Source organism: Rhynchophorus ferrugineus, unplaced genomic scaffold (genome assembly GCF_030347505.1).
Source record: "Rhynchophorus ferrugineus isolate W39M unplaced genomic scaffold, kcgeb_rfMv2 rfM7, whole genome shotgun sequence".
Lineage (NCBI taxonomy): Eukaryota > Metazoa > Arthropoda > Insecta > Coleoptera > Curculionidae > Rhynchophorus > Rhynchophorus ferrugineus.
The window spans coordinates 15,366,171-15,378,377 of NW_027472586.1; the positions used below are offsets into that span (position 1 = coordinate 15,366,171).

The 12,207-nt window shown below is 33.9% G+C and overlaps 1 protein-coding gene across 2 annotated transcripts in view; it reads left to right on the forward strand.

Moving 5' to 3' along the window:
• Positions 1-12,207, forward strand: part of LOC143200086 (uncharacterized) — a 65,000-nt gene that overhangs the window by 31,202 nt on the left and 21,591 nt on the right. Inside the window, exon 2 of one of the 2 annotated variants that reach the window (XM_076410370.1) lies at positions 6,352-6,643. The exons of the other annotated variant lie outside the window; for it this stretch is intronic. Within the exon in view, the coding sequence (XP_076266485.1) occupies positions 6,421-6,643 (223 nt within the window). The 5' untranslated portion in view covers positions 6,352-6,420. The remainder of the gene's footprint in view (positions 1-6,351; positions 6,644-12,207) is intronic. 2 annotated transcript variants of the gene reach the window in all.

A 12,207-nucleotide genomic window follows, 5' to 3' on the forward strand; every position in this document is an offset into this window, starting at 1 on the left:
CCTGGTTGTATGAAATGAACCGCAATGGTTCATTTTCAATCTGAGCGTACACATTCACAATGTATTGATGGAATAGCTGACGTTATCGAGGAATATATCCTGATAATGTCTAGTCATCAACGGGTGTGCGTAGTAGTTCCTCATTGAACCATCTTTTTTATCTCTTTCATCATCTAAAAATAATAATAAAGAAAATGAAATAGGAAATAGCATCAGATTAGAATTTTGTTCTGTGTCAAAGCCAAAATGAACACACAGTTGATGCGGCAACATGGCGACGTTTTGCCATTATCAATTCAGATGACGTTAGTTCACTGTTTTAATAAACGAACGCACTATGGTCGGGTGAACTTGGACCCATGATTCCAGATACGCAATTTCTTAAATAAGTGTATGTTTATTTATTTGATGTTGTTGCCTTTTGTTGGAACAATAGCGCGAAATGAAAATTAAAATTATATCTGTGAATTCTTGCTAGACGAAAATAAATCGAACTCAAAATCTTTTCGTATCTTTCGAATTTCCAATCTTGTAATAAAGAAAACATAAGTGACAAATGAAAATGAATGCAGAAAATGAAAAAAGAAAAACTTGAGACTTACACAATGGTTCATATATGATTCATTGGCTTCCAGATCACACCTACCATAAATTATCCGTCCTGAATACTTTAATATATATGGCCTTCATAATATTCGAGCCACATTCCTTAAATCATGGACGAGAGGAGTTCTCTTCTTTAAATCCAAGGAACAACAGACCGAATTGGAAATGTACTGAAGAAATACATTATCAAAAGTTATTTTAATCCATCAATGTCTGAGATAATATTCAACCTCAAAACTAACGGGGTCCGCTAAAATTAACAAGTGTATACTAGGTTTCTTGTGAGGGTGATAAAGTGGCCATAGGAGAAACTGAAAGAATAGCAAGTGCACTAAAAGAACATCAATGACATGTGAGATATGCATATACAGCACAATCACTGGATGGATACAGTCCACAAGATCCGGTTAAATAAAGTCGTGTATTTAGCAACGCCAAAGTTATTTTGAGAGAAAATATCAAGAGGATTTTTATATTTTTAAGCACCAAAATGTTATCAATAAAGACAGGGCCTATACGACTAGCCCTAATTGGTATAGGGTAAATGTAAGATAGACAACCTTTTTGAAATGAGTATTTAACATACAGAAGACAAGTATTTAAAATCCTATACTAAGTGATGGTCTGTCTTATAAGAAAGAAAATGTTCGTTCAGGATAATTTAATAATATTTGTTTTATTTCCTTACTTATTAACAAAATAAAGTCCTATATACAGGGATATATAGATGCCTACTGCGCATAAAAGGTAATATCAGAAAGTCTTGTTAAATATACTATTTTTCTACAATAAAATACACCCATTAATCAAATAGCCTAGCTGTAAATTTGGCAACATAGACTTTTAGCATTTAGGCTTGCGGAGAGTAGATTGCGCCGACGAAAATACGAATAGTTCCGAAAATAGAAGAATGTCCGGACCACGATGATTTTTAATGTATACTAACAACTAGTAATACATTCATTCCAGCGAAGTACACAGCGTTGACTGGTAGAAGGGACGGGGTAAACTTACAAAACACAAAATGCTGTGAACGTCGTTTCCGTACAAGTCGCTATATGATTATTTCGGCATCTAATCTCCTGTAGCAATGCCACAGATATTTTCCTACAATACACGCGGTTCCAATACAGAAGCCAATAATGTTCAACATATTTCCGAAAATGTTGCTGTTTCAGACAATTTTAAAATATATTGATAAAATAAATTATCTGGCGAGATCGAGAAACTTCTTCGGTCGAAATAGCGTTGCTTTTTATCAAAACAACGTAGAGCCTTATACATATTTGAAGAACCTATATAAAATGATTTCCCAGATTCCAAAACACCGAAAATTGTTTTTCTAAAAACTTCTTTAATGGATTAAAATTGAGGTAAAATTCAGTTCAGTCTTCTAAAAAACACATAAGTTGTTTACCGATAAAAGTGCTAGTGGAGATATTACTGTCGGCCTCAGAATAAATTATATTTACTGTTCCAGATATGTACTCATATTATTTGAATAAGACATATTATAACAATGTTGATTACAGGAAATTAAATAGCAATCATATATTATAATGTGTATATATTAAGGTATTCAATAAGTTCGTGAAAATTTAGTGAAAGTATGTTTAAGAATCGTATATAAAATATATATATTTCTAGTTCTAAAAATTAATTCTTTCTATCCCAAAACTATCAATGCAGTGGTTTTCCCGAAGGCCTGTAAAACACTAGCTCTTCTTGGAAAAATGCTCGATCTGAAATCAGCCACAAGCGCTAGGGACCTAAACATCTAGATAGAGTTTTTACATCACATTAGTCCAAAAGGCTGCTATTATTATCAGAGTTCGTTGTATTATCAATTTGACGAATATTTACTTACCTTTTGCAGCCCAAAACGCTAACTGTAAAATTGGTTTTGACGTATTCATACCACTTTTTTGCGTCATGTTTGGATTTGGAACTATTTTGCAGGGCACATGTCTTAAACGTAGTAATTTTTAGTTAATTAATTTTTAATATTGCACCGCTTTTGTTCCATTCTTATCCAGTGCGGTGCCCATTGAGTACTTATTTATAAAATATGGCATTTTTAATTCGTGTGGAACTTTTAGCGAAACTTGAATGATATTAATTTTTAAATCATTATATTTAAAAAAATACAATTTTAGTGAACCATAGTATGAGCTCATCATGTTATCTAACAACTGTCTTTTTTTCACCGCTTTTTTATTAATAAAATGGTAATGACTTAATTATTAAGCCTCGTTTAATTAAAATTTATGATTAATATCTTTTTATAGCAGTAATATTAATAGATATCAATATATTAATGAACTTAAAGTGGATTAGGATACTCGCTTTTTATAATGAATATATCATAGCTATGCAATTATTTATGATAATTTAATTAACATGCGGCTGAACAAAATATAGGAAATGTGTCTTTAAATTCGAAGAAGAGAATGCGAAGTTTTTAGATTTGATAGTTATCACATTTCTGAAATAACAGTATTTCTGATAGTCATAATATTCAATATAATATTCAATTATATCTAATATTGCATTTAGAGTTATTAAAAGTTTTTTTATTAAACTCTTATTAAACTTCAACAATCTACCCGTGGACAATAAGTATTATTATATGATTTCTGTTATACAGTATAACTATACTGACATAGAAGATCGCTTCTGTAGGTGATTTGCTGTAAAAACTTATAATCCAAATCTTATTCTAGATACTATTCTAACTTGTTCTAAATTATATCCTAACTTATTCTAAAGACTATTCTAACTTATTATAGAGAATATTAAATCTCACTATATATGTCTATTAATCAGCTCGTATGGTAGTTGGCGTTTGAGCCTTCACTGTCGTCGTGAATATTAAACTGTTTGGCGAGTGCATTTGAATTCACTAATAGTCTTTTAGAGTACTTCGCACTAACAATTCGAATCACAGTCGTTATAGGTTCTAAGAGAATAATGCAGTTTGTTGAGGACGGAATATGGGACATCGACAATGACTCGCAACACTTTATACTGGAACCTCTGGAGGATATCTATGTTTGACTTGTTAGCAGTACCCCACGGTTCAATGCCATAGTTCCAAATGGGCCTAAGTATTGACAGCAACATATTGTTATCTAAGAATAATTTAGATTTACGCCCTATCAGCCAATACATTTGATTTATTTTAAGACCAAGCTGTTTGCGTTTTGTCACTCAATGTTTTTTTCATGTTAAGTAGTTCCATGTAAGTTGGAGGTTTCTTGTGGCTGATACTGGATCGTCGTGTGATGATAAAACCGCTTTATCGTCAGCATATAGCAACAGTAGTGTTCCTAGAGGTCAGTGGGTCAGCTGTATGAATAGATATAGCAATGGACCAAGAACACTGCCCTGTGGAACACCTGAATATATTAGATGTAGGTCATTGTATTCGTCACCCTGTTTCACAATAAAATATCTGTACATGAGGTATGTTTTCAATAGTTGAAAGTTCGTATGGGACAAAAGCTTTTTTAATTTAACATGCAGTCTACTGAGCCATCCCTTGTCGAAGGCTTGAGATATATCGATAAATGCAACAGAGCAATATTTTTTATCATTCAGGTTTTGTTGATTTGATTAACTAATCTCTGCATTTGTTCTGTTGTTGCGTGTTTATTACGGAAGCCAAATTGATGATCTGGAATATTATTTCTCTCTTCTGTGATTAATTTGAGTCCCTTAATATATAGGTTTTCAAAAACTTAAGAGACCACAGGTAACCTACTTATAGGACGATAAGTTTTTGTTGCAACGTTTTATGGACTAGTCATCCCCTATAATTTGCCCTTGCGACAGTATATTTTGGTATGTCCATATGCTTGGCATCTGGCGCAATTGTGGGATGATTCTATTTGCGTACGGTGGCTCACATTTCATGACATTGTGGTCCAGATATTTAATCTCATAAACATTTTAAGTATTTTCTTTGGGCTTTAAGTAAAATTTAAACATTTGGCAGTGGCTCCTTTGTTGTGTGATGTTTAATATTGTATATATTTACAATTTCGTGACCTTGTTCAGCTAGGTCTGTTTTAATTGTGTTTGAATCTGTGGCGTGATATAGTCCTTTAATGACGAATTTAAATTTTTTCTCCGATACTTTGGTCGAAAAGTATGATATTGCATATCTCTACTGTCCAATTCTTTTATTAACACTTTTAAATGTTTAGGGTCCTATATTTGAATCTTCAGTATTTGAATCTTCAGTATTTCTAATCCAGTTGTTTTTATTGTATAATTATTTGATATTGTCTTGAGCAAGTCATGCAGTGGTTTAGTAATACCTACCTTATATATTGTTAGTGAGAATGGTCTGGGAATTGTCTTTGGCTGGTTTCCTTTGTCGTTTTGGGTTTCTTCCGTCTCTTCCGCCAGGGTACTGAAACTGTTGGATGCTTGGATGGGTTTTTGAAGCCAATAATCTCTGATATTTGTCTATTTTCGGACAACTTGTTCTTTCGGACTTGTCAAGCGCTTTTTTTGTAATGATGTCCCATTCTGGCATTTGAGGGGTTTCAGTTGTTGGCAGCTGGTCGTTACTTCGAATAGCGGGTGATTCCATTGATAAATGGATAAAATGGTGTTGTGGATTAGCCACTATGTATTTAAATTAAACGTACTCAAGATAATTAAAATTTACGTACCTCATATTTTAGTCGCTCGATTTAGACTTCCGAAATTGAGAAACCAATTTCCTAGAAGATAGATTTTTTTTATAAAAAATAAATTTTAAATTTCACGTTCGAAAGTTCACGTTTTAAGTCACGTTCTCACCCTATAATGGTTGAGGCTGATATTCACTTTTTATGACCGGCCACCAATAGTAACTCAGATATTTGTTACTACAGGGCATTTCAAAGGGTATGTCTGCACTCCGCCGTGGTTTGAACAGAACTATAGTTATTAAAGGTGAACTAAAATTAAAGTTTTAGAGGATAACCTTTTAGAAAAAATAAATATAAGATTTGCAAAAAAGACATTTACAAAGTAGACAATTTATATATTCATTACAACAACGCCCACTCTCATTTATAGCGTAAAACTAAATAGATAAAATATTTTAATTATTATTAACAAATAAAGGTAATACAATTATAAATAAAACACCACATTAATATTTATACTGTTCGACTCTATTTATATCTAACTATAAATGACCCAATGAATATTCATTAGCAAGGGTATAGTTATACAGAATTATCTGTTATCACAGCAGCTGTCCGGAAATGCCTTTATATAAACCCTCCGTAGTAAAGCTCACCTGCCAAGAATTCTGGGAACTGACCGTATATAACCGTATATTAAAAAAACAAAATTTATGGGAAACATTTAAATAATGGTGACACATTTAAGTTTATGTTCAACTTCCTTATGGAATTTAAAATATTTTCAATAAAAACCATATCAAAACAAAACGTTAAAACAACGTTTGCCGGTTAATAACCCGTAATTATAATATTTTTAAGAATTTTCAGACGTTTGGCAAACGGAGAGCTTTTGCAAGGTCATTCCGTTACATGTTCGAACTTCTCTAACAGCATTCTATCTCGTTTTAAATGTAATAAAATGACAAGGATAATATTGTCTGAATGTAAAACGAATTTACAACTTTAGACAGACACATATTGACACTCGTGTCACTGCTATTTTGAATTGATTATACGTTATATTAGATATTAATACAAAAAATAAATCATTTTGTTACAGACTCTTAACACCGCTTTTGGAAACAGTACGATGGTTAAATTAAAAACGCCAAGGAAAACGTAGTCAAAAATGCCCGGATTATTCAAGAGAGGACTGATTTTCTGTACGTTTTTTGTGGCTTGTGCCGCCGCTGCCTTACTCTTAGCTGGGCTAGGTACAAAATATTGGATTCAAGCCAGCGCCAAACGGGCCAAAAATCCTTTAGAGAGTGATGGACGAATACACTTTGGGCTGTTCGAGGGCAGGAAGGAACTCAACGTAGCTTATGGATGGAGAACATATGATATTGATAGTAAGTATTGAATTATGATACTAAAGTTACTTCAACATAACTTCTATAGATGTAAAAATAAATTGCTGACCGCTAATCCCATTAAAATTCAAGAACAACTTTACTGATTGGGTTAGTTTTAGTTTTTAAATGCTTGTGGACATCCAGGAAGGGCTTATGTTGTGAAAAAATGGAATAATTGCGGGGAATATAGTAAGAACAATAATTTTGTTTTTCCATATAAAGTACCCGTGTCATTGTCAATAATTCTAGTTTCATTGTCACAAAAGATCGACATTTTTGGATGGTTGTTAGATATTTAGTTAGGAGATTTATTTTGTGACTAAAAATACTACCTCCACCATTATCAAACTGCGATTAGAATATATAATTTATTAAATATTGAAAATAATTTCTCGCCACTGAGCACTTTTTTGAAGAAAAGAAATACTGCCCTGCAATATTCCTGGATGCCTTGCAAGCTTTTCATCGGGTTTGGCATTTGGGATTAATCTGTAACATGAGCAAATTGTTACCGCGTAACTATTGTCAATTGCTGGAGTCATATTTATTCAGAAGAAAATTTAGAGTATCGCACGAAATGGCGTTCTCGACATTTAAAAATATCTCGGCTGGAGTTCCACAAGATAGCGTCTTAGGACCTCTCCTGTATCTGCTCTACACTGCTGACATTCCAACAACAAAGGAAACACTTCTTGGAACTTTTGCTGATGACAGAGTTATTATGGCAAAAGATATATCTCTGCCTAGGGCAATAGAAAAAGTGCAAGTGGCAGTCAACAAAATCTACAAATGGACAAAAGATTGGAAATAATAATAGCTCCAAATCTGTCCACGTTAATTTTGCATTAAGGCGAAATTATAAAAATTTAATTATATCACTCAATGGATGCCCGATTCCTCAAGCAGAATCAGCAAAATACCTTGGAATCCATCTTGATGGTAGAATAAATTGGAAACATCACGTTAGACAAAAAGCAAAACACATTAGAACCAAAATAAAACAACTATACTGGTTAGTCGGAAGATACTCTCAACTTGATCTAAAATCAAAGAGGTTGATCTATAATAGAATTATAAAGCCAATTTGGACCTATGGGGTGCAAACATGGGGTTGCACTAAAAATTCAAATCAGTTAGTCATACAGCGCTGTCAAAACAAGACTCTTCGATTGATTACCAATGCCTATCGCTATGTAACCAATGAAAAACTGCACGATGACTTGGAAATCAAATGGATTTGGGAAGTTGTGCAGGATTTCGCCTTGAAACACGAAAGAAGATTACTAAATCATTCTAACGTGGAAGCAATACAACTGCTGGACAGCGCATAGGATGTCAGGAGATTGAAACGAACAAAACCATACGAACTTGTGTGAACATTTAGTGTGTATTATTAGTGTAAACTATAGCTATAAGTTAATAATTCATAAATAATTATAATTTTATAATTGAGGAATACATACTGATGTATTTTCTCGCACTCGTCTTGCTTGTTAATTAATCCAAGCACATAGGAAACGTAATAATAAATTAATTGTAATAATAATAATAATAAAGATGTTATAAAAAAACTGAGCACTTTATACGGGTGTAGGTTTATTTGATAAGTATATTGATACGATATCGAGAAAATCAAGTAAAAAATAATAGCATGTATGTTAAATATGATATAACTATGTACTAACGGTAATTTCGAATCGTATTCTAGTTGCGGTCGGGTAACAATTTGCCAAGGATAGAGTTAAAATATGTAAAGACTGCTAAAGTAAAGCATACATTGTAAATGTGTTAATATTTGTTGTTATTTAGTCACGTATTTTATTCGCGAGGACTTAGGTCGTCGAGGGTCAGTCAAGTGTGCGACGATCTATCCGAAATGATAACAGTCGTATTGGTTGAGAACACAATTGTCTTCGAAAGTGACTGGAAATGAAATGGATATGCTCAGAATTGCAATGAGCTCGTGCACATCAAACACACCAACAGCGAGCAGGACACAATGAAAGTGAGCGATTCCGCAAGCCCAGTACTCCTGTAATTCAGGGACGAGCAGCATTACGATCCGGAATTATATTGCAGTGCCAACGAATTCATTACAATTCATTGTCAATGTTGTAATATTGGATTACACTATATCGATGGAGAAGTGAACATGCTACACTTGGTCTCACCACTAGGATCATCATTGGAATGGGAAATGAATCTAAGCTGTTCTTGGTCAACATTCAAAAATATGTTATAATGACGTCTGGTGCAACTCATATTGTACAGGACAATTTCATGATTAGTTAATAAGGTATTATATCATAAAATTTATTCGGCAACATCAAAACTTTTATCATAAATATGTTAACAGAAACTTAAGCAATGGTAGATAACAGGTCAATTAAAAATTCCCCGGCCTGACATGGATGGCGCTATTAGAAATTATAGCCATATGTTTTTTAGATAGCCATAACCCTCAAAAGATGTATGTATAAATTTGACAGCTATCGGATCATTAGTTTGTGAATTATAGCATTTTTGTTATAATTGACTGAATATAATTGTTTGAGTCAAGCAACTTTTGTTATTGTGAAAACAATGGATAAAAAGAAAGTTTGCGTGTTGATAAAATATTGCTTTTTCAAGGGAAAAAATACAGTTGAAGCAAAAACTTTCCGGACATTGCCCCAGGAAAATCAACCATCAAGGATTGGTATGCTAAGTTCAGACGTTTCGTAAATAAGCACCGAAGACTGTGAATGCAGTGGACGCCCAAATAAGGTTGTTGCCGACAAAATATTTAAAAAATCGACAAAATGAGTTTGAATGACCGTAAATTGAAATTGAATGACATATAATGACAATAGCAGACACTCTAAAGATATCAACTGAACGTGTACATCATATAATTCACGAATATTTGGGTATAAGAAAACTCTGTGCAAAAGTGGGCTCGAGCTCACTTTTCAACAAAAATAACGACGAATTGATGATTCGGAGCAGTGTTTGAAGATGATCAAGCGTAGTAATCCCGAGTTTTTCCATCGATATGTGACAATGGATGAAACATGGCTCCATTTTTTCCTCCGAAGTCCACTCGACAGTCATCCGAGTGGACTGCACGCGATGAATCCGCTCCAAAGCATAGGAAAACACAACAGTCGGCTGGCAAGGTTATGGCGTCTGTATTTTGGGATGCGCATGGGATAATTTTCATTAACTACCTACCAACTACCAACAGCGACTATTATATAGCGTTATTGGGCCGTTTGAAGGACGAAATCGCCGATAACGGCCGCATTTGAAGAAAAAGAAAGTGCTGCTTCACCAAGACAGTACAGTCAGTAAAAACAATGGAAAAAATCTATGAATTGGGCTTCGAACTGCTTTCTCATGCATCGTATTCTCCAGATCTGGCCTCAGCGACTATTTCCTGTTCTCAGATTTGAAAAGAATACACGCTGGGAAGAAATTTTTGTCGAATGAAGAGGTAATCGCCGAAACTGAGGCGTACTTTAAAGCAAAGGACAAATTGTACTACAAAATTGGTATCGAAATGTTGGAGGGTCGCTATAATCAGTGTATCACCATTGAAGGGAATTATGTTGAATAAAAAAAATAATGTTGCCAAAAAATTTGTTTTTGAATTGGTCACTTTTCAATTGACCTGTTACATTGACAGTTTTATCTCTTATTGTCAGCGCTATTATCGCTAAATTGGCTGTGGAAATTGACAGGCATGCTCGCAATTCAATAGTTAAACGAAATATTTTCCAAAAGGTACAAAATTTTCTTCATCAGAATACAAATGATTTAATATAAATATTCAAAATAACATTGGATCGGATGCCATCTGAAAGCCATAATATCGTCATCAAGCCTGAGAAAACACCTGGTGACTATAAAGATATAGGTGACACGAAGTTAATTGAATCATCTAGTCACCCAATAAATATCTGGCTTAACTCATGGAATTACTAGTTTTAGTAGAATAAACAGAATTCAATTTTATTCATCAGATCAATCGCGTTCCAAAGTGATACACTCCAGTCCAGTGCTTATTATTTGTAATACCTTTTAAACTGAATAAAATAGTTTAGCTTTAAAAAGCATTCTTTTGGGTACTGTAATGCGCTAGTAGTCACTCGAATCAGGTCTGGACTCTACGTTGCATCATTAGCTTATTTAAAATTACATACATCGTTAGCTATTGTTAGATATTTGCATGTATACTAATAAAGTCTTCACTTTCAAAATGGTATTTGCTGAGAAAACTGTGTGGTAACCAAGTCATGCTGCATGGATCTCAATCAGTAGTAGTCAGAAGTTACTTTGTGAGTACGCTAAGCGTGGCTAGACTTCCTATTCTAATGGCAAAAGTGTATATTTCACAACTCTTGCAACGTATATGAAAGCTAACTTTGCGTCTGTTACTAGCTTTGCTAGTCTTTTTGGCAACAATTTATCGTTCAATTGACATAGGTAGACATTTCTAGTGATAGCTTCATTCGCAAATTACTGATAACAACATATGCATAGCAAGACTTTATAGCCATGGGTATTCTCCGCTTTGATGCCGATTTCGGATATTTTTTTGCATTTGGGATGTATCATAGAAAATCTATATTTTTCCTCCAATCGCAAAATGCCATATAACTCTTTCTCTTTGTGCGTAGCAAGCTGTGAAACCGCGCAGTTTGTATGGTTAGCAATTTTGTATCCTTATGATTCTTTCCAATCGCATGAGTTGATTCATCAACTGATAAGCTGTCTGAATGTTCTTTGAGATTCGAGCTTCAGTAAACTTGTAATTCATTGTCTTATAACATGTTTAACAAGGTTTTGACATCAAAATGACCTTTTCCAAATAATTGAAACCAAAACCGACGACTGCGATATATAGCAACAGCATAAGCATAAGTTTCTAAAATTATTTAATGGCGGTAGATCTCTTCATATCTAACAAGAAATCTAAAAAATGTTGGAAACGGAATTTCAAGCATTTTACGATTAATTATCATTTAAACTAAGTGGAAAAGAATTATTTTATGTAGATAGATATGAAAATCGTCGAATTTAACATTTAAGTGGCGTTGATTAACAGTTGTTTAGATTAATAATTCACATTCCCACCAATATATATTTAGGGTAAAATGATGTGGCTCGGTGAATGGAGGTAAATCGAAATAAAACAGTGGTGTTTACATGATGTGACCGTTATTTATTGACAATATAAAAGCAATATAAAAAATACAAATAATGAAACGGATGGCAGCGGAGTTACCTGAAGACGAGGCTTGGGCAGTCGATGGTGGCACGTCTTAACCGAACGAGGGTTGAGCACTGAATGACCGAAATACCCTTCAATAATATCCCAGATAAACGTCTCGGGGTTGCCGCCAGCTATTCGGTGTCGGGTTCCAATTGGCACCCCGCCCGTGTTCAACATCTGGGATTATATTTCTGGGTATTTTGTAGACCGTTATTCCACGATGTAAAATTCGACATGCCTCAATTCGCTACATATATATAAAATACTTTTGCACATCTCTCGGCTAGCGGCCAGTTTCCGTTAT